We start from the raw sequence: 22403 nt of genomic DNA, 5'->3' as shown, positions 1-22403 counted from the left end.
TGTATTTTAACTGTTCTCATAGACATACCCTTATTATTTTTTAAACCATAGCTTTAAATTGCCTCCTGTGGTGGCAAGTTAATGGTCAGAATGTCAAAAGGGAAAACAACGCCCAATTTTCTTGAGCAGTATCAGGATTTGATTATTGTGCTTTGCCTAGAAAAGCACATTTGCTACACCCACATGGCTCACTAACATGATCTTCAGTACGCCTTGAAAAGCAATGAAAAATGGAAGCTCATATACTATCCCTCTTGTGGTAAAATGGGGCCAAGGCAATGAACTTAGCTAAAATCCATTCAGAAATTTTACCATGGCAATTTGCTGGCTATTTGCATCGCCAGAAAGGTCACTAATACTCCAAAAAGACGAAGTTGTTGTTAAGGTGACTAAAAGCTCGCCAAGTTTCTTGACTTTCTCACTAAGTCACCAACACTACCTTGCTGCAGCTCTGTGTACTGGGAATGGGCCTGCCCCTTGGACTTGGCGAGCTCCAGCTGCTAGCCGACTGGACCCAAAGCAGCAGCCTTGCAATGCTCACCCCAGGAGCCCGCTACCCTGCACCGTCAGCCACAAACCTGGCTGTGATGCGAGGGTGCACCACTAACATGGTGTCCAAGTGAGTGAACTGCCAAAATTTTCTAGATCTTTCAAGTCGCTGCAAGACTTGCAAGTCGTGTCATGAAATGGACTAACTCAGTCATACTGCACAAGAAGTTTTTAGAAGCTATGGCATTCACTTTTGTTTTATTTTTTTGTGTAAGAAAAGAATTCAATTACGCAAATGTTTGAAACTTTCATTCGGTAGCCTGGTTTTTTGTTTCCTTTATCGAGTTGGTTACTAAGACTGAATGTGTCCTTTAACTAGGCTCTAAGCCCTTTCTTCTTTGATTGTTTGTAGATCGCCACGCCGGGTACAAGATCCCAGTGAGGTGGTATGGAGATTTGCAGAGCGCGTATGCGAAGGATCCATTACGTAAGCTTTTTGTGTGTTATCACTACCACATTATCATTCTTGTTTGAAAAGCTGGTATTATTTTTTCAGCTGCAAACCATGATATAGTGTGTGCATAATGTGGCTTGAGCTAATAGTGCACATTCCACACACTTATATTGTGTGCATGCTTTCAGGCTGCGCAGTCATTTGTCCTTCTCAAAGCTACCATGTTTACAAGTGTTCAATTTCAGGCTGGTTGGCTTGCATTCAACATGACAAGCAGCACAGATAATGGAACAAAAGAAAGAATTCGAAGAAAAAAAACTGCCCATGTGTTCTGTTTATCCCTGTCTTCTAGCGTAATCTGTCCTATTCAAACATGGCGAACACCCTTGTGTACAGGAAAATAAGTTGCTGAATTTGTACTCTTGTTCAGGTCAACATTGTGGTACCTTTAGCATTACCATTTCAGGTACACGCTTGCAAAGCCATGGAGTCGTATGTCTGAGGCATTCTGCTAAGGCGCCTGTGTGGTCACTACCAGTTATGGTCTGGTCTTTGTGTGGTTGCATTTGCATCACCTTTTCTCTAGCTGTGATATTAGATTTGCCTTAAGAACCAGAACAGCGAATTGCACTTAATATTAAGAAGACTGAGGCATGTCGTTTTTGCAGTCACATGTAAAATTCTAGTCACTTGTAGTTCTGAGGGCACGCTGAAGTTCATGCTGTTTTGCTGCAAAAGCATGACAACTTCAGAAACATATATTCTTGCTTGCCTGGTCGAAATTACGGATAATGTGGGCTTGTACATTCACTTGACTGTGTAACTCACATTGCACACAAGCAGACACCTAAATGCTGCATGCGTCATTGATTAGTTCAAGTTATGTTTGTCATCACATATGGTGTCTAGGTTCTTCCTCCAGCCATCTCCCATAACAGCATGCAGAAATATAGTATACAATATATATAATATTTCCAAATCAACTGAGGTAAACTTGTAAACAAATCTTTTAAAGTGAAATACTCCACCAGTATTGAATACGTGCCACTTGTTTGGGGGCTTGATATCGCTGTAGCTTGTTCGCTTGAGTCGCTTAGTCACTGCTTGTGGCCTGCTGTGACTCGTACCAATTTGGGTTACCTCCACAATATATGTTTTTGTTGCCGGCATGTTCCGTTCAGCTTCACTGTTTTAATGAAATGTCAAGACATAGTCACAGTTTTAGTGCCACAAATTTTTACTATGCCATTCACAGTGGGAGCCCTGTGGCCACTGCATTGTGGCTCATAATCTAGCTAGCCCGGAACTTAACATATTTACTTGATTCTAACGCGCGCGCCCTTGATTGTAATGCGCGCCCATTTTCCGTGACCTAGAAAAATAAAAGTCCTTTACAGTACCGCCACCTCATTATTTCATACAGAAATACAACTTTCTCACTTTAAGAGGAAGCTTTAGCTCGGGCCCAACTCCGACGCGGCCTATTCAAATACATTAAAAACGCAAAAACGTTTTTCTGAGATAACCCCTGGACCGATTTTTATGAAATTTGTTGCATTTGAAAGATAAAGTTAAATTCTGGTGACTGTTGGAAGCGGAACTTTGATTTAGAGCTTGAATTTTGTTAAAGAATTTTTCAAAAATTCAGAAGTTTGAAAAAAATAGAAGCACGAAGTTTACGAACTAATAGCTCTGCATCAAGAACAGGTATCGTGGTTCTATAAACGGCATCCATTAGATCATTCAAAGCGGACAAATTTCATATGTTATTTTACATCTTACGTGAATTCGTTACGTTGTTTACGAGGGTTCTGCAAAAGTTGTAACTACATATTATTAAATTTTTTGAGATTCATGTGTAAGATGTCAAATTTGTCCGCTTTAGATGTGCTATTAGGTACAATTCACAGAATTGCGATATCATTTTTTCTCGCTAAGTTACAGAGTTGCAAACTTGATAGTTTCATTTTCTGAAAATTTGCGATTTTTGCCAATTTTTAAAAAGAAATTGACGACCTAAATCGAAAATTCGGAACCAACAGTCACTAGACCTTAAGCTTTTCTTTTAAATGCAACAAACCCCGTTAAATTTGTTGCAGTGGTTGCCGAGAAAAACGAATTCTCCTTTTACATGTATTTCGATAGGAGCACCTGAGCTAAAGCTTCCTCTTAAGAAACAAAAGATTTACTCCCAATGCACTAAAGTTACGACAAATAAATAAAGTCGCAGTTTTGCCTGAAAGGTGAAGCATCCATTGCAATAGCAAATTAGTAGACCGCTATACGAAAGGTAAGGAGAGCAGTTTTATCGGCCGTATAAACTTTTGAACATTCGCTTACTAACTAAATTAACAAGCATGGTGTCAGGCGTGCACAAGCAAACATGAACATGTACAGTCGTGAGCAAAAGTGGAGAGACCAAGTCTCCAGATGTGGCAGCAGCTGTGGGGCTCACTGAAATAAAACTTGCATGGCAAAATGATCAAAAAAACAATCATATAGTGACAGGTAGGCCTGTGACACTTTGAAACAAAACATACTTTTGGAGATGACTACAAATACACATTCATGGTTGCAGCACTGCTATCTCATGCCGCACGCTCGCTTCAAGAGCTCCCCGAGTGACGACAAACTTCACCCTCGCTCTCGCACGAGTGCTTGTCACGCTTGATAGATTTATAATGCACCGTTCGGTTGCTCTGCTGCTGACAGTCGCGGCGAAGGGGAGTGCGCATGCAAACCCCTTAAAGTCTCTGAAGGAAAAGTAAGGGGAACTGTTTCCCTGCTCCTTTGTTTTCAGTGCGCTTTGACGGTTATGGGTCGATGCCGTGCCTGTATCGGCATGTTTTGGAAGGCATGCGTGGCTTCCCCTCGACTCCCGAATCATTAGGTAGAGATGAATACATTGAGCCATAAAATGCAAGGCACTGTGGATCCGCGCTTCAAACACCCCTTCAAATAAATTGCCATGAGAAATAAAGAATCTGAACGTAACATTCAACTAATACTTAGCGAAGTTGCCATTAACGGCAATAACATCACCTTGATAACATGCGGCCCGATCCGCTTCGATCGCAGCACCGCCACAATATGTTTCGTCATTGCTTGCCTCACTGCATAGCATGCGTTGCCCCAGCTGCTCGTCCCACTCAACTGTATTCTAGTACACTCTAGACTAACCTAAGCATACATACTACAGCACATGGAGGAAGCTATGGCAGCTAGGCTCAAAGTGCATACAAGGCAGCCATTTTGAATGCCGATGGTGATATGGTAACACAGATTTAGAGTCGTATTCGATTCTAACATGCACGCAAAAATTCGGACACATTTCATCGAGAAAAAAGTGCACATTAGATTCGAGTAGATACTGTAATGTCGCATGCATTTTTGGAGATTACAACAAAGAACCCAGTTTAATGGACCCAGACTATCTCTTGCTGCCCCACCAGCATTAGTGTTTAACTGCAATCTCATTATTGTTATTTGTTTTGAACACATATATACAATTAACAGGAAAGGGAAAACGAGGAGCAGGCTGGCACCTGCCACCGGAAGGGGCACAACACCTGCCTACTCTTTAGCAATCTCGAGTTCATACGTTTTGACTTAAAACAGGATCTGCACTGCGGTATTATCATGAAATGAAAATGAGGCACTTCTAGCAAAATAAAAGCGTTTGCAACTGTTTCATCGACAGAGTTGATATAAAAGCACAATTCATTTTCCCTTGCAAGCAATTGTATAAGACGTTTCAGTCAGGCACATTAATATGTTCCCTACTTCAACATGATCTCCCGATTTCTGACACTCTTTAGTTTTCCTTGCTGGGTTTCATTTGTCCACAGCAACACTGCTGCCTCCATCTTGCATGAATGCACCAAGAGAGGTAGACAAACGTTCAGTGAAAAAAAAGAAAGAGATAAAAGAAAATAAAGACCACCTTCTCGGCCATCTTTTTCACGTCAGAACATTGTGGCATAGTGCTGCTGCATCGCTGCTAGTGTAACTGCTGCTGCTGGGTACTTACTGCACACATGTGGCATTATACAGCAAGTGCATGCACAACAGGGCATCTGGGTGCAGTAAGACAACGAAGAGGTGCTAAAAAATTATGTTTTGTCCTCTGCAATACATTGAGATATCACTTCACATTCAGTGTTTCTATAGATTTGAGCATGATAGATAAAATCAATGACTTTAGAAAAGTCAGTGTCGCTTGTGGCGCCTAGGTCGGTTTCAGTTTGGAGGCCATGCACTGCACATCTAGATACCACCGCCGCTGCAGGGTGCCAGGATGAGTTCGCTTGCCATGCTTGCCATCGAAGTGTTCTGAAAACTGCATACTCTGATTGGTGCTCTCTGTGGGTCAGCGTGGTGATGCGAGTCTTCCTGAGTTCGCACCACTTGCACTTCGACACGCACTAAATGTCACACGCTGTCTGTGCATGCTGGCCCTATATATACAGAAATGTGCGGGGTCAATAGCTGGTGGTTTTTTCGTGACCCCACAAGAAACTACATATGCGCCAAATCATTTTAAATGTGATTCTATCCAGAATGGCTCTCTGCATATGAACAGCCAAAATGCAGCAAAGTAGTAGCGTATGTAAAACTTCATGTTCTGACGGTGTGCCCCTGTCATCTCACCACTGTGTCATGGCTGTGCATTTAGAAAAAGCAGGTCATGACTCGCAAGCTGCACTGCACGTACCCGGCAGGCAAAAAGCAGGTGGCAGAGCACGGATGCACTAGGCACACCGACTGTGCAGAGATGTGATGGCTGCAGGGCCCGCATGGCATTTTGTGGCCACTTGGGTTGCGCTTATCTTTTTTGTGCTATGTAACCTGTTGTGCTATGGTGTTGTGCTAAGATGGTAGAAGAAAGGGTTGACTCCAGTCAGACGAGGCACATCCTACACGGGTAGCTGCAAGTGAAGCAGAAAACACAGCATCTTCCCTCAAGATTCCCATAATGCCTTACCTGTGACCGCTTGAGGGCGCCGGTTACTTTCTAAGGTTGTCAATTGGTTTGTATATAGCAATTATTGCCTTATGCAACTGCTAACCATGTAGACTGTACTGGACCCATTGTGGCGGATCAGTCGCTATGGTGCTCTGTTGTTGAGCATGAGGTCATGGGTTTGACTCCCGGCTGTGCAGCTGCATCTCAATAGGGATGGAGTGCAGGAATGTTTGTGTACACAGATTTAGGAGCACAATAAAGAACCTCAGGTAGTCAAAATCAATATAGCCCCAGTGAGGCATACCTCATAGTTGCTATGTGGGAAGGATGTATGCTACATTGTCATTTTATTTCTTGCTAGCATGCCATAGGTGTCTACTTTTACCAGAGATGGCACCATACATGTATGTATTCGTAAAATAAATCTTTGTGAAAAGAAGACTGAACACGGGAGTTGCTTCACTGAAAAGGTCCTCACACCGTAATAATCAGCCCAACTGAGTGCTTTACTAAAGCTCTTCATTGGTATAAAATATGTCTGCATATAGTGAGGCAAAGTCAGCTGTGTTGTTTTGTCTTATCTTGTAGGTGGTTGAGGCAAGTAGAAAACCCCTCCCGCATCACTTTGTATGGCTTCCCAGACATCTTTGGACCATTTGTAACTTCAACTGGCCTTATTTCTTGCCAAGCCAGAGGTGCACAAACTGGTAAGCTGTCTTTTTTCTTGCCTTGTTGAGCTTCATCATCAAACCCCTTCTTTTGTTACTGCTCTACATTTGGATATGGTTCTGGCTTAGGTGCTTGCTTCTGATGTTAAAACTACCCTTGCCAAACTTAAAGGGGCAGCAAAGTATTTTGACATGTTCAGGAAATTCAGGACTATTTAATTTCTGTCTCAATGTAAGCGAATGTGGAAGTTGTGGTTGATGAACTTCTTGGGGACACTTCAAGTTAGATCGAGTGCACCCAGGCTACAAAGACAATGAACATTCTTAACAGTCAAAATTGCAATGCTCCTTATATTACACATTGCATGTTTCAGGGTGTAACCCTTTATGTGTGCATGCAAATACACACAAAGTCACTTACTGAGCCACAGCTGGGACAGCATTGTTATGGCTGCAGACCCTTTTTACTCGCTAGCTCACTCACTATAAACAGATGGTGCTTGAGCTGCACCTAGACATTTCTTACCTTAAGACCAGCTGTGTCGCCTTCGTGGTAGTTCGATTCCCGGTTGTGGTAGGCACGTTACAATAAGGGTGGAATAACCTTTGCAAAAATGCTCCTGTACTTATACAGGTGTGACACGGGTACTTCTGATCGCTATCGATCCTGATCGTGCTCGCTCATAATTGAGAGCGCAATGTGTGGTACCTGTATTATAATTACGTGCACATTAAAAGTGCACCAGGCGGTCGAAAAGAATACAGAGCCTCAACAATAGTCTGGCCCTTGTAACCAAGTGTGTCCCAGTTTAAGAACACTAAACCCCCCCCCAAATTTAAAAAAAAATACGCTAAATACGCTGTACGCATTGTCGGGATTGCTTTTATCCATTTCTTTGTGGTGCCATAGCACAGCATGTATTGGGCATAGGGGCTGTGCTTCAGCGAGATCACTTTCAAACTCTGCACATGCGGGTCACCGCTTCCTCTCCACCTGTCCTCTGAGGGCAGCAGTACAGTGGTGGGCCATAAACACTCGTGGTTGTCTGTCCCCAAGTGGACCACGAGTTCACCCAACTGTTTTGTTTGGGCGGAATTTGTGTCCTCTCTCTCTCCTGGCGGCTTGAGCCGGCCATGGGATTGGGAATGCAAGGAGAAACTCTCGAACCGTGACACGGTGCCTACTGAAGTCCAATTCATCTGGTCACCTTTCTTTGCTAGCCGGCCTTGCAGAAGGTTCTCGACCCCAATCAGGTGCATACCTCTGCACTGCTTCTGTTCTGAATGCTTGAAGGCTACCCCAAAGAGATGCGGCTCACTCGACGTGCATGGCTATACTGCGTCGGGTTGCCCTCAAAGGTTATTAAGCTGAAGAAACATTGCACTAGTAGCTCAGCCTTTAGGAGCCATCCTCCCATACAGCAGTATGTTGCAGCGTTTTCTATTATTGTGTCACCCTTGAATTGTGAGAGTGTACGTGTGCACTGCACAGATCGGGGTTAACAGTTATTCAATGCCAAGGCAGTCGTATAATAAATGCCTTCCTTGTACTCTGGGCCTTCTTCTTGTAGTGCTCTGTCTCGCTCCCATTGGAGATCTAATGACTGTCCACTACGGGCACATCAAAACACATAAGGCTAAAGCTGACTGTCCCCTGCAATCTCTAAAGTGTTCCCATCTCTTAACATAGCGCATTATGTTCAATAGATTCTTTGATTTAGCTATTTGGTAGGTGCCACTCAGTGTTTGCCTATTCTTGGTGAATCCTCCAGAATAGGTATGTGCCACTGGTTCAAGAGCTACAGAATCCTTAAATGTTGCAATATGTATGTGTGTTGTACTTTTCTGCGCATACACCTGTCATCACCATTCCTCTGTCAACAGGTGTCATACATTGCCTTTGTTTTTGTGGCGTAGCTGCATAGAAGTCTCACAATGTGCATTGGATATGCATGTTTTTTTTAACAAGCACTTACTGTGTTATTAGCCAAAGTCATTTTCTAGCAATTTTTTGAGCAGATAAAATTTCATTCTCGAACAACTTGGAGCAGACAAACTCTGATTTTGGAGCAGTTTATAGCATGTATATCTTATTATTGGAGCAGTCTGGGGCACACAGGTTTTAATTTAGAGCCTTATTATAGTTAAGTGGGGTAACAGTCACAAATTCTTGCATTCTGCAGCATTAAAGAAGAGTTGAAGAGAAGCCTAAATGCATATTTCATCCTATTTTCGTATGTGCTTCCAACCGACATTGTGAAGAAGCTAGGGTAGACATTTTCACATAATGTGTCAGCGCGAACTGGCTCAAACCAAGGTTCTGCATGTGACTGACTTCGCTTTGCCACTCACTAGAAGCACGAAGAAATCTTGAGTTCACATTGAGTGATTGGGTTTGTGAGCACCCTGAATAAACCAAAAGGAGTGACTTTCCTCATCTCTTGGAGTCTCCTTTTCAGAGTCCCCTTGCTGCACGCACCTTCCCTCGCCACTTGCCCTCTCAGTTTGCACTTTTTGAATGCAGCCACACCCTGTTCAGCAATGCAATTGACGTGTTATCAGGGTTCACGCTCACTGTGATGAAGAGCAACTGTCTTGGTGCTAGTAAAAAAAAACGATAAAACAGAAGGCTAAAACGTGGCAGCGCACATGTTTCCACAGAAATAATGCCAGCAGAACCGTGTGACTCCGCTCCGCCGATGGGAAGGCCCGAATAAGCCCCAGGCCTCTTAACCTGCCCTCGCTCACCAACTGTGGCCGCAAAATAAAAGAATGCGGCTACCTTTAGTTTTATCCATGGAGCACCAGAATACAAGAGACCCGCCGCGGTTGCTCAGTGGCTATGGTGTTAGGCTGCTGAGCACGAGGTCGCGGGATCGAATCCCGGCCACGGCGGCCGCATTTCGATGGGGGCGAAGTGCGAAAACACCCGTGTACTTAGATTTAGGTGCACGTTAAAGAACCCCAGGTGGTCAAAATTTCCGGAGTCCCCCACTACGGCGTGCCTCATAATCAGAAAGTGGTTTTGGCACGTAAAACCCCATATATTATATTATTAGAATACAAGAGTTACTTTTACACACACTCCAAGACCAAGGGCACAACACTCTGCACCCTGCCGGCAATCTTCCGCTGGTGCCTGCCAAAGCCAAAGCTGCCAAAACAGTTCTGGCACAGCGTTGGTGCAATTTCAGCTATTTTTGCACTTTCATTGCAATTTGGCACAGAAATGTGCTTCAGTATCAAAATGGCACAATGGGCATGAAATTTCCACCCCTGCTAAGTGTTGAAGCATGTGTTGCATATTTCCGATGCAGATTTCAGTTCTCACGAGGTGTCTTAGTGGCTATGGTGGCCTGCTACAGACTGCAATGTTGCAGGCTCAGTACCTGGCTGCAGCAGCCACATTCTGATGGAATGTAAGAATGCTCAAGCACCAAGCTTCAGGTGGTGCACAATTATGAAACCTTAGGGCTTAAAGTAATCTGGTGCCGACCACTATGGCATATCTCATTGCCCCTGTTTTGCATTGGATTATTATTATTATTATTATTATTATTATTATTATTATTATTATTATTATTATTATTATTATTATTATTATTATTATATAGAAACATACATTCACACAAAGGAAGCAGGGAGGGAACAAGCTGACAACCGCCACTAAGAGGGGCACGCCTGTCTTTTGCATTGAAATGTTAAATACGATCAATACGTGCAAATTCTTGTTTGACTTGTCAGCAGTAACTATAATATGTGCTGCCTCTGATTAGCAACCCTGCACAGTAGTTGTGAGGCATGCATAGAGCCCTTCTTACTTGGACATATGAAAATATTTACTGAAATAATCGTTTGCACAGCTTTGAATTTCTGAAGATCACTTCAAATGTTTGTGATGTTCACATCTTCTTTGAAGTGTGCTTCTTGTGTCATGTCAACTTTGTGACCAGCAGCAGAGTGTCATAGCCATTGAGCCACCAAGGCAAGTGTTTTATTATATCATGTTGGGTAGGTACACAGTTTTGGGTTCCTGCTCATAAAATAGGTACAAGTGCACTTCGGACCTGAACCTCAGCAACTGCGGAAGTTCCAGATGCCTGGAATGACACCTACTGGGAAGTTGGTGGCATAGCCACATTTTATTTTTTTTTACGTGAACGAATGCATGGCAATTTTCCTAGCCTCCAGCCATAAGGTGTCATACCAGCACAGTGCAAGGCCATTTCCCATTTCACACTGAATGCCCCTTTCTGAACCGCATACAGCTCTGCATACCTCACTCTCCATTGCATTCTTTCAGGTGTTGACCACGTTCCCTCACTGACATGTCTGCAGAATGGATTGGCAGCCAGTGATGTGGTGTCTGAAGTGGTGCATCGGGGCCGACAGCTGGACTTGGGACGCTTTCACCGCTGTGCAGTTGCTGGGACTGAGCCAGATTTATATCGAGAAGCTCTTCACAGTGTGCAAGAACTGGGGAGCAGCTAAAGACCTCCTGTCTGAGCTTCCTTACTGTGACTGTCAAACAAAAAAGAAAAAGAAATGGAAGTAGCACTCAATGTTTGAATATATGCATCGCAACAGCACTGAACACCTCAGCGATTTGCCCCTCAACTTCGTGTTGGACACTTCATTGTGAAGTGGTGTGACTGAAATTGTCGTCATGCATGGAGGAGCAGATTTTACAAGAGGTAATTGCATGAATGTACAGTCCTTATGGAGAAGTTCAGTGCCACTCAGTGGCAGTGCCATTTCTGAAACCCTCTAACATGGAATAGTGAGCACCACCATTCCACTTGTGATTTCTTTGGTGTCGGAGCAGCTTTGGAGCGGATTTACGGGAGGTCAAGTATTATACCAGGTGGCAGAATACTTGGCCATACTTTGAAGCCATGTTACACATGTTATGTGTAATGTGGCTGTAAAACTTTGCCGACTGTACTAGCAGCCTGCCATTGAAAAAATTTTACCGATGTGTTTCCAGGCTCCTATGCAACATGTGCGTTAGATGTTGTAACACGACGTTATTATGTTGTGCTACCTTGCTATGCCGAGTACTTCATTCTTGCAGTGTGCAGCATAGATAGGGGCGAGGCAGAGATGAGCCGTACCGACATTCACTGGAAGCACTTTTTATAATCGCGCTATTCGCTCGCTTATAAATTGTCTTTATTATGTACATTCGCTTATCATGGGCCACCACCTAGAAGTGGTCACTATAAATGCATATGATCGTAACCCAGAAGCTGTAGAGGGCGTATACTTTTTAGACTTTACCCTTAGTGGTGAAGATGCAGAGCTGTTATGCAGATATCAATAATAATGAGGGGCAAGATTTTCTTCATACCTTTGAGAAAGCAGCTCTATCAAGCAAATTTCAGCGTGAAACATGACATTTTTTTTCTTACTAATTATAAGTGATACAGTTAGTAGCGATTTCAACAATCCAGGCAAGCAAGTAGTATATATGAAATGTGTCTTGCAAATGCATGCTGGAAGGCTTTCCACTTGAAAGATTGAACTTGAAGAAAAACATTTGACTTGCATTAATCAGCGTTTGTATGCACAGAAAAAACACCCAGAGGTATTGGTGAATTGCTGCACAGATACACACGACGGCAGCACTAGGACAGATGAACGCTCTTCTGTCGTCCCGTTTCTTCTTTTATATAGTTTTATTCATCCATTCTTCTTTCGTTGTGTATACCTACCGTAAGCTGCAATTCACCAGTATGTTGTACCAACAAGACCGAACAGCCACATTACGCAAAGGTAGCTTTATGTTGTTTGTTTGCTGGCCCAGGATGAAATTTGTGATCTTGTCAAAAAAAAAAAAAAGTGAATTGTGTGAATTTTTTGCACTGCAAGTTTTATCACTTAGAAAAAATGAGTCTCACTTTTTATAGCAGCTTATAAATCAATGTTTTGGAGGTTATGCACTGATACACTGGTGCTGACAAAGTAGAAAACTTAAGATCAATGACAAACAGCAAGAAAATAGTAAATGCATTTTTTATTAGCACATGAAACAAGGGTACATGGCTCAGGTGAAAAATACAAACGAATCAAACCCAAATAGCAGAATAGCAGTGCCACCACCACCACCGCAACCTCGCAAAGACAAATTTAGGCATGCATCAAGCAAATAAATACAACGTGCAAGCAACAATAAGGATTTGGAGTTATACTTAAAGAACAATTATGGCGCTCTTTGGCCACATCCAGCCCTTACACCAATAAACTCCAATAATCATAATAAAGAAAAATTTGAACAGTGACTTCTATCAAAAGCTGTAAGGCGTTAATAAGTGAAAACAAAAGTCACAGGTGTGACAGAACTATATTGTAACCTGCCTCTGAAGTCTTGGATAAACTAAAGAGCAGAGCAGAAGCAGTTTATTATAAAGCACACTGTATATGTAGTTATATCACAGTTCTTTACATCAGTTCAGAAAAGCTGGACATAAAGGGAAGAGACAAGAGAAAGAACTTGGGTCAGCTTTTGCACAAAGAAACAATGGGCATTGTGACTAGCATATACGAGCACAAAATTCTCTTCATTACAAAAGCATGCAACCTTTAAGGCATGGCAACAAGTGACAGTGAAAACTATCTACTGCAGTATGCTTAAAAATATTTCTAACGTGAGCATTTTATAGCACGAAAGTATCTGAAATGTGCTTACATTTATATTTTCCCAAAATCCACAGTGTAAATGAACAATATTTCAGAGTTGTACCTAGGGATACTATCTGGTAGGCCTGGGCAAATTTTTCAGTGTTCGTGTAGCTCTAATTTGTGTTTGCAAGAACCTCACAAGTATGGTTTAATCAGTATTCAGCTATAGCACGTCTTAGTAGTGCTTTTTTTCATTAATCTCTCTTCAAATACAGACTCCATTTTACACTTGTTTATAAGCACCGTCACACGTTCTGCATTTCTACTTTTGAATTACATCTAATATCCACCCTGCATCATTACGCAAGTATCGCCTATCGTACATGTGTGTTTCGTTGCAGACATGCAATTCTAAGGTCGAAAGCCGCTATTTATTGCGGCCTGCTTTGTGGACGGAAGCCAAATAGCCTGCGGAAGATGGTTCCATCGGTCGTACTGTGGTCAGAGGGAATTGCTGATGTGCCTTGCCACATCTGCTCGAATGCTGCCTTATCGCCTGCAAGCAGAAAAGAAAAGAAAAAAAAAACGAAGCACATATTCCACTCATCAATAGAGCTCTCCAGCACCTCTTTTTGTCAGTGCAATGAGACTTAATTTCTCAAGAGACATGGCAGAATAAGTCTAACCTAGCAAAACGAAACTGCATATTTTGTTAAATAATACATATAGCCTGCTTTTTAATTGCCCACAACCGTTGGCAGTTTCAACATGAACACATTGTTTCACAGTGTTTGTGGTTGATCTAGACAATGCAGGCTGCTATTGGTAAAAGGGCAGTTTTGTGTGGCTCTGATGCTGTTTGACATTTTCAAATGCAATGTAGCCGTACTGCAGAGAAGGCTATGTTCAGGTACCGACACCGAGAGCATTTCATTGCAAAATTTTTTTACCAGGGATCACCATGGCATGTCATTCAAGCGCAGTAACCACTCTGGTGTAGTGATGGTGCTGGCATCTACTGTCTCAAGTCGAGGTGGAGTGTCAAGCAAAGGAACATCCCAGAATATGATAATCTACTCGTTTTTTTTTTCGTTTTTTTTAATGAGCTAGCACGATGTATGTGAAAGGTGTAGTATTACCTAATCAGCAGCGTATTAGGCAATCCTCATCTATCTTATCACTAAGGTTACATAGCAGCTACTGACTCCCGCTAAAGCATATCTGCTGCTTCTCTTAAAAAATTAATGTATTAAGTCTTTGCCAGGTTTTCAAACTAGAGCAGCAAACACAACAAAGCAAAATTTAACTTGCCTTCATCCATGTTTACATACTGTTCCTGAGTTTCTGTGACTCCATCTGGTCTCTTGATGGTACGAATAGTCATAGACTGGTCACCCAGGCTCCGGCGCTCTGTAACTTCCTCATTGCCTTGGGCATCCCGGACAACAGTGCGTTCCTGAATTTTCTACAAGAAACGCATCAAGGCAATGGGGAGAAAAATATTTTAGCCCCTCAATCAACCAAACAAACGATATTGTGTGTTAATGGTTAGACGGCAAGCTTACACTTCATTTCAGCTTGCTGCAAAAGACGATGCAAGTTAAAAAAAAAAATCTAAGGTCTTGTCACGATTATCTTTTAAATATGTCATGTGATATTGCCCATAGTAGTTAAGGATATTACAAACATTCCTAGCTTGAAGCACTATATTTAGTTAGCTGTTTACAGAGAAGTAATCATGAAAAGGATCTGTGTGCAGAATTCCTGATTGGTGCTAAGAAACTTCTTGGCATTATATTCTGCCATTTCCCCCCCCCAAAAATTGTAGTTCTTGAAATGTATGTGATATTGTTCGCTGCCCTTGTCCCTTTGTCATAGGAATTTCAAAGTTAGCGTATTAGCGAGTTCAAAGGAAATAGCGTTACTGTTCTGCAAACAAACTTTGCAGGAAGCAAGTTTTAGTAAACCACGATAGTGTACTTTCCGGGCAGGACACTATTAAACTATGGTTTAATTTTCGCACACAGAGTGCACATAAAGGATTTTGTCTATTCGCCAAGCCTTGTGCGTGTGTCCAAAAAGTGAAAGAGTCAGCACAATGACAGCAAGAAGCGTGTTGTATTTGTACTTTCCGTGTGTGCTGATTCATAGCGAAATCAGTACAAGCCTGTTATCTGTGACCTCCGAGATCCCAGCGATCAAGGCAGAAAGCTGGGATAGTTGGTGTGTCTTCATTATTCAAAAGACTAGCGCAAAATCGCAGGGACAAAGACAAAAAAGATGACAGAAAGCGCTCGTCCGGTCGTCTTCTCTGTTTTTGTCCCTGCTATTTTGCGCTAAGCCTCCGAGATCCCCCCCCCCCCCGATCTCAGAGTCTCGGATCGCACCTATTTTTTTACTTCATGAATAGGTGGCGCAGCCATCTCGGAACTTTCTCTCATTAGGCCTCGACATGTTCAACACAACAAGCAATCTAGAAAAATCTGTAAGATTATTCATAATACTCTGTCACTGAAGTGGCCTGAGACTAAGCGAAAGCTGTTTGCACAGTTGTTTGCTACGAGTGAAGTGAATTCTACAAAAGCAACACCAAATTCAGTACTAACTGGGTGACTAGGACTGTCGCCTAGGACATAAACCAAGCAAAGACGGTAGCGTTAAATAAGAAATAGCGAGTGTATGCTAAACGCTGTGGGTTGGTTAGCGTTCTGCACATGTGCATTTGGATCCCACTATTACACTAAATATGCGAAATTAAAACTGTCTAATGCTAATAGCCTCCTTCACCTACCCCATTGTGTGAAGAGAAGGTGCGCAGTGAACTGCTGCTGCCTCCCCAGTCAGGAACCTGCTGAGGTGCCTCAAATGGGACTGGGGCCAACAGGCTGTCCAGGCCACTCCTGGCCACATGCTCATCCAGATCTGCATTGGTGAATGGACACCATCATAATAGTCATACCAACTTGCTGTGGTGTCACTGCCTGCGACACTGCCGTGGTGTGGTAATAGTCATAAATTGACCGAAATGTAAACTAATTTTAGACTGGTGAACTTATCTTTTCAAAACACCATTTGAACTTCCATGGTGGAAAAGCATTATTGGTGAAAAAAAGCAAGGCCAAACTTCTCCACGGAATTTACATTTTTAAGTTTGCACCAGCCTTAAATTAAATTGTGGCGTTTTACATGCCAGAACCAGAATATGATAATGAGGCATGTCATAGTGGGGGACTCTAGAATAACCTGGACCACTGATACGATCTTGACCAGGTAAGGTGGTTCTTCACCGCAAGAATCAGGAAACGACGACTAAGCCGGGCATCGTGATGATGAATAAAGTGGAAAAGATTGTATTCACTCCATTGGTGCACGGATATGACTCGCATCTGAGTCTTGAGCGGTTCTCTTTAACACGGTGTCGGGACGGCGTTAAATAACCTGTGGCAGTCCTTTGTTTGTCGACGTCTTCGTGGAGAGCCTGTGGAAGTAGGTTCTGCCGTCGACCCTGCCCTTCTGATTTTCTCTCCTTTGTCCACCCCTTTGAGTCAGCTTGGGGAAAAAGGCGTTGACGTTGTTTCGGAGAAGAGGGCAATTATCTCCACACGGGGATGCCCGCTTGAACACTTCTCACACTTGACGGCTCAATCATACGGGGGCTAAGACGGCCTTAATTACCCCCTTCGGTCTCGTGGTTGTTGACGACTTCCTGGGAAGCCTGTGGAAGCATTAGTGCATTTGTCAGGCTCTGTCGTCAACAGCCTCCTGCCCTTCAGTTTGACTTCTCTTCGTCCATCCCTTTGTGTCTGCTTGGGGAATAGAAGGGTTGATGCCGTTTCGGAGAAGAGGGCAATTATGTTGACATGGGGTCGCCCGCTTGAATGCCTCTCACACCTGACAAGTCAACCATAACACCACCTGGGGTTCTTTAACGTGCACCCAATGCACTGTACATGGGTGCTTTTGCATTCTGCCCCCATCAAAATGCCGCTGCAGCAGCTGGGATTCAATCCTGCGCCCTCAAGCTTAACAGCACAAAGCCAAAGCCACTACACCCCCCCAATGGGTAAATGTGCACCAGCCTGACCTCTGCAGTATCCATACCAAAAGAAGATATAACATGGAAAGTATAAATACTGCACAAGACCACAGCTCAATGGTGCACAAACACTAACATAATGATCCATTATTAAGCTTTAGTGGTTCCACAAGGGAGAATGCAAGGATGGCGGGGAAGATGCATGTTTTCAATCTGTGACTGCTTCCAGAAAATGGCACTTGCAATACAGACATCCCAGTAACATTACAAATTATTTAAAATTGCAAGGTCAATATTTTGAAATTTTTGGTCGTCTGAAGTTTTGGAATTATCTGTAGGAACTAAATTTTGTAACATTGTGTGTAATTACCTAGACCCAAATTGCTGACAGTATGGAACTTTTGTGATTTGTAGGCCACATATGACAATTGCAAGAAGGTTGTTTACAGTACTCCATGTCTTACCTATGTCCTTATAAGGATTCTCCTCTGGCTGGGCAGGTCCAGGGGACAGGTGAGGAAACTGGAAAAAAATAGTTATTTTGTTACAATAAGTGAGACTTATCTCCACATATGACACTAATCTGGAATTCCTGTGCTAACTAAAAGAATGAGTTCTCAGAAGGAAAAGGTGATGCTGATCATATAAAACAAGACAAAGACAGAAATTTCAACTCCCCTATAGGGACAACATCGATTTCATAAGGGTAATGAATACTGCCATCTCAGAATAGCAGTTAAACATCACTACTGCAACAATAAGTGCTGTCTGAATCATTCTTTGCACTGTCACAAACTCCATTACAAACCTACAATACCAGCACATGTGTTAACTCCCCCAATCCTTTCTGACCATATTGCCTGCTTTTCTTCAAAAGGATTTGATGGCATACCTGCCCATCAGAAACATGCATCACCAAATGCAGCTTATGCCATTCAGAAGGAGAGAATACATTAAGTGGTCTACTACCTAATTCTTCCCACATGCTATTTCTAATAAACCGAAATACTTGAAGCTGTGCACACATTTATCAAAAGTAGATCAAATAAGGAACGTAAATTACTGTATTTATGAAAATGTTTACAGAGTCACAAATTTCTAGTGTGCGACTGTCATGGAGCGTGTAACAAATGTTATGGCACAAAGCGTAATCGATCGCACTGTTTGATGTCTGTACTTGGTTATCAACATAAAGAGTTTCATAAATGTTTTGTGGTCAGTTTTTTTAGGTGCCTTATAACAGGTGTATGGAAGACAAAATACGGTCACAACAATGCCACACTATTCCTCTCCAACAGGTGTCCCACATTTCAGTTCCAAATATTTTTTAGCACTTTATTTACTTTTATGCGCAATGTCAGTAGAAGTAAAAACTAGTAGGAGTGTGCCAATATAGTTTCCAATAACAAATCTAATGTTAAGGTATTTGATTTGCTATTCAAAACAAAAAGGCAGCATTTGACTTTCCGAACAGTTCTAGAATACTTTGCAAATGTTCATCTTTCCAACAACAGGATGAGGCATCCACAGTTGACGGCCAGACCCAAATGGAAGACAGTGAACAGATATTTGTAAAGAAAATCTTCAATATCTCAGTGCCAGTAAAGAACCAACAAAGGCTTGCATCGCTGAACAAAATAAATGTAATATTACACACAACAGCAAATTTTGACATGCACAGGTTGTCCATTCTGGTGGTGTCAGACAACGTGAAAAAAAGCGTGAGATTGCAGTAGTAGCGTGACAGTACTTTGCAATACCTGTGACCCAGACGGCAAGTCAAAGGTCCTTCATTTATGCTGCGCAACACACCGCAATAAATCATTCAGTTGAGAGTTCAGTGCTAGTGGTGTGTGGTTACATCTCTACATCCTGGCTTTTTATGTGCATTATATTATGAAACATCAACCTGCATAAGTTGCAGTGTTTACCAAACCACAGAAAATTGTCTTCCCGAGATAATGCTGGGAAGCCTGCTTTCTTGAACTCCAACTCAAGGTATCTCAAGCTGTCGCAATAAATTTCTGAATTTTGTGATCTAATTTATCTATATGCTGTGCCTAGAGACATATCAATGAGGTCCACAACATCAACTGCACTTCAGTTATTCAAACTAAAAGCTCGGAGAACAAGCAGTTGTGTTCTTCCTGCTAAATATTATTTCAACCCTGTGAAGCTTTAACTAATATGCAGAATTATCACGTTTGTTAGTATTGGTAATAAAATGCGAGTCAAAATTCAAGCAAGACTCAATCCTTTCCTGACTGTCCACTCTGCAACTTCCATGCCCTTAGCCCACACATTGGTGGTTCCCTAACTTTACCTATGTTGATCACACAAGAAATTGCTCACTAAATCTGTGCTCCAAAAGAAGTTTAAGAAAACATTAACACGATGCAGTCAGCTCCTATTAAAGAGACCGAAAAAAGGAGAGCGAAATAAGAAAGGAATAGGCACAATCATTACTTGAAAGCTATTACGAGGCAACTAAAAATATTTACCTTGCCTTCAAAAATCAATAATCGAACCCCTATGGCAATGTTGATGGCGTTTCGCGCTGTCAGCCTTCCACATTGCCGGCGTATGGCAAGGACGCGCCGCGCGGTTGATGGCGTGCATCACCGAACGCAACAAATTTTCGGTCTTCATCTGGCTCTTACCATGTCTGGAGCTCTCAGGAATGGATCACGGCAGTCCGGAACTTTGAGCATGTGATCACGCAGGTGGCCTCTCTCGCCAGGATCTGGTCCTTCTAGAGCGGGTACGTCGGTTCCTGCATTATAGAGTGCGTACACGTCACACGGCTGTTTTGGGCAACAATCCAAATTATCTGACCATGGGGGAAAGGAGGAAACTCAGTAAGCCCGAAGTTGCGGAAGACGCTGTCAAGGTGCCTGAACATATCCCACGGGTCGCCGAACATTGAGCCTTCGTATGGGTTGTCGTCCCGTCCCAAACCACCATTGTCCGCGTACGGCGGCTCTCCCAAACTGCGCAGGAGTAACGACACTATATTATTTCTTGATGATCTTGAATATAAGCAGCTCAAACAATGACAGCTGCCAGTCGACATACACCAGGCCGAAACCAAGACGCAGGCAGCTCACCTCGGTTCCCTGCGCGGTGGAAAGCCCATGAAAGATCGAAAGAAATCGTGGAGGTTCATAACGTTCAGGTGCCTCTCAGTCTGCTAAAAGTGACGAAGTGCTCCCCTGACACATCAACGATCACCACCTGACGGCCTAGATTTTGAAGGACATCAATTAATTAAAAAACAGCTGCTCGAACGTCCTCACAGAAATTTCTTGAATGATGCAATCGCGATGATGCTGCTGCTAGAGAGTCTTCGATCGGCTGTGGCTCTCTTTGGCTTGGGGGACGATAGGAACGGCCAGCGGCCTAGAAGGCCGACCATGGGCCGACCAGCGAATCAGCACCCACTGCGGTTGCAAAATGCCGCGACGTCTGCTGCGACGGTCACTGCAGTTCCGCGGAAAATGTGCAAATGAGCTTTAGAAGGTAAGGTCCTACTTTTCACCGCGTCTACCATTTCACTATTTGGAATCGGCACAATGTGTTGTCATGAGTTTTTTTTAGTTGGCTTAGTGAGGGCAATCAGCCGTGGAAACACATTCCGCCCACTTGTGCACCTGTTTACAACCTACTCGCAGTCACCTCTTGACAGTTCCGTTCTTGAATGTCCTGTGCAACAGGAAACGGGACCATCGTGATCACCGTGTCCTGTTCTAAGATGGGTGTTGTTGAGGACGGAAGTCGAAGGCTTGTCGAGGAGGTCTACGGTAACCAAAGTCGACTACCGGTGCGTTGTAGAATTTCGAATGACTGAGGAAATCCTTTTACCTGCAGATTTGATAAAAGACATTCGTGACCCCGAGAAGCCTCACACACTGGAAGAGCTCGGTGTTGTCTCTGAGGAGGAGATAAGCGTCAACACTGATAGGGACGCCTACAGTTATGTGAGCGTCACCCTAATACCGACCGTGCCTCATTGCCACCTCGCTGCCATCATTGGTGAGCAGACAGAGGCAGTGTTGCTACTTTGAAATTTACCCTTCTTTTTTTTTTCATTTACACAGGGCTCTGCGTAAGGACAAAGCTTGAGGAAAACTTGCCTTACAATTTCAAGGTGCGTAGCACTACATGCTTAGTTGAAATTGTTGCTGCTAATAGCTAAACAGTGAAAAGGTGTAGCTACGTAGTGCGTACTAGCAGAAGAGCGCGTTTATTGCACGGTATATTAAATATTCGAACTCCTAGTTTCAATATAGCAGTGAGGGTTGCTTAAGTGTAGTCTGCAGAGTTTGCCTCATTACCTATGGATGCGTAAGTAACGATATAAAAACAGTCTGCCTTTTTTTTTTTTTTTCAGCTTGACATCTTCATTAAGGAAGGTTCTCACACAACTGCTGCTGAATGTAAGGCTATCATTCCTGCCCAATTGAGCGCTGTTCCCACAGCAGCACATATAATCTAACTCTTCTTGTGCAGGGACTGGACATTACTTGTTCAGTTGCGGATAACGTATCCGTGTATGAATGGAATATAGAAAACTCCAATCTTAACAATAGCTGAAAAACATGCAGTGATGTCGAATTTCACTTGCCTTTGCAGTGAGCAAGCAGATCAATGACAAAGAGAGAGTAGCCGCAGCAATGGAAAACAAGAACATTAAAGACATGGTGCAGAGCTGCGTCTCCTACGAGACCATGTAAAGGACTCTTCAGCTATGCTTACATGCGACCAGTGAACGATTACTTTCCCATTTCAGCCAGCTGAAACTACAAGGCGACAAGAAAATTTTTCATCTGCTCAATGTTTTTGCGGCCATGTCTTAACATTAAATACCACAAATTATTCACATTATTGTAGAAGTCTTGCCTTCTTGAACTGTGAAGGAGGTAGGCTGCTGCTGATGGTAAGTGCCAGTCTGAACAGACAGCTCTTGCCCATACTTACCAAGCCATTTAATACAAGAATACAATTTAACAGCCATTTAATACAAGAACAAGCACTGGCGAAGTGCAGCAGTGAACAAGATGAAGGTACTGACCAACAGAACACACTTGTGAACGAAAAGTTTTCGTGAACCCTGCCTGCAATTGTGCATGTGCCTGTAGCCAGCACTTGCTAGTCGTCAAGGAAGGCGCG

General features: G+C 43.0%; 3 protein-coding genes across 5 annotated transcripts in view; 2 read left to right on the top strand and 1 right to left on the bottom strand.

Annotated features, from left to right (window-relative positions):
• Positions 1–11171, top strand: part of mst (misato mitochondrial distribution and morphology regulator) — a 35572-nt gene extending 24401 nt beyond the window's left edge. For both annotated transcript variants that reach the window (XM_065429792.2, XM_065429791.1), the window contains exons 11-14: positions 450–619; positions 902–976; positions 6498–6616; positions 10881–11171. In XM_065429792.2, the coding sequence (XP_065285864.1) occupies positions 450–619; positions 902–976; positions 6498–6616; positions 10881–11068 (552 nt within the window). In that variant the 3' untranslated portion in view covers positions 11069–11171. The remainder of the gene's footprint in view (positions 1–449; positions 620–901; positions 977–6497; positions 6617–10880) is intronic.
• A 1403-nt stretch (positions 11172–12574) lies between these two features.
• On the bottom strand, positions 12575–20550 carry LOC135900315 (HCLS1-associated protein X-1-like). Its single transcript, XM_065429794.1, has 7 exons — positions 20342–20550; positions 20070–20224; positions 19895–20007; positions 17699–17756; positions 15990–16120; positions 14510–14663; positions 12575–13754 (listed from the first exon to the last, which is right to left on the bottom strand). Exons 1-7 carry the CDS (start codon positions 20398–20400, stop codon positions 13630–13632), a joined length of 795 nt encoding a protein of 264 aa, XP_065285866.1. The 5' UTR covers positions 20401–20550; the 3' UTR covers positions 12575–13629.
• A 55-nt stretch (positions 20551–20605) lies between these two features.
• On the top strand, positions 20606–22118 carry galla-1 (cytosolic iron-sulfur assembly component galla-1). Of its 2 annotated transcripts, none has more exons than XM_065429796.1 (6): positions 20606–20753; positions 20948–21034; positions 21102–21266; positions 21332–21381; positions 21625–21670; positions 21867–22118. In XM_065429796.1, exons 2-6 carry the CDS (start codon positions 20986–20988, stop codon positions 21965–21967), a joined length of 411 nt encoding a protein of 136 aa, XP_065285868.1. In that variant the 5' UTR covers positions 20606–20753; positions 20948–20985; the 3' UTR covers positions 21968–22118. The 2 variants fall into 2 exon arrangements, with proteins under 2 accessions (XP_065285868.1, XP_065285867.1); XM_065429795.1 differs by having other exon boundaries at positions 20627–20753; positions 20906–21034.
• The last annotated feature ends 285 nt before the right edge of the window (positions 22119–22403 follow it).

This window comes from Dermacentor albipictus, chromosome 1 (genome assembly GCF_038994185.2).
Source record: "Dermacentor albipictus isolate Rhodes 1998 colony chromosome 1, USDA_Dalb.pri_finalv2, whole genome shotgun sequence".
Taxonomy (NCBI): domain Eukaryota; kingdom Metazoa; phylum Arthropoda; class Arachnida; order Ixodida; family Ixodidae; genus Dermacentor; species Dermacentor albipictus.
Note: the sequence above shows the minus strand (reverse complement) of the source record. Positions and strands in the feature narration are given on the sequence as shown.

Bases quoted from the DNA above. Each gene is read 5' to 3' on its own strand.
- galla-1 (XM_065429795.1), top strand. From the start codon at position 20,932: ATGTCCTGTGCAACAGGAAACGGGACCATCGTGATCACCGTGTCCTGT. The intron at 21,267-21,331 runs GTGAGCAGACAG...TCATTTACACAG, and splicing joins CCACCTCGCTGCCATCATTG to GGCTCTGCGTAAGGACAAAG. The intron at 21,671-21,866 runs GTAAGGCTATCA...TTGCCTTTGCAG, and splicing joins TCACACAACTGCTGCTGAAT to TGAGCAAGCAGATCAATGAC.
- LOC135900315 (XM_065429794.1), bottom strand. From the start codon at position 20,400: ATGAACCTCCACGATTTCTTTCGATCTTTCATGGGCTTTCCACCGCGC. The intron at 20,008-20,069 runs GTCAGATAATTT...TCTATAATGCAG, and splicing joins GTTTCCTCCTTTCCCCCATG to GAACCGACGTACCCGCTCTA. The intron at 16,121-17,698 runs GTAAGACATGGA...TCACCAATGCAG, and splicing joins GAATCCTTATAAGGACATAG to ATCTGGATGAGCATGTGGCC.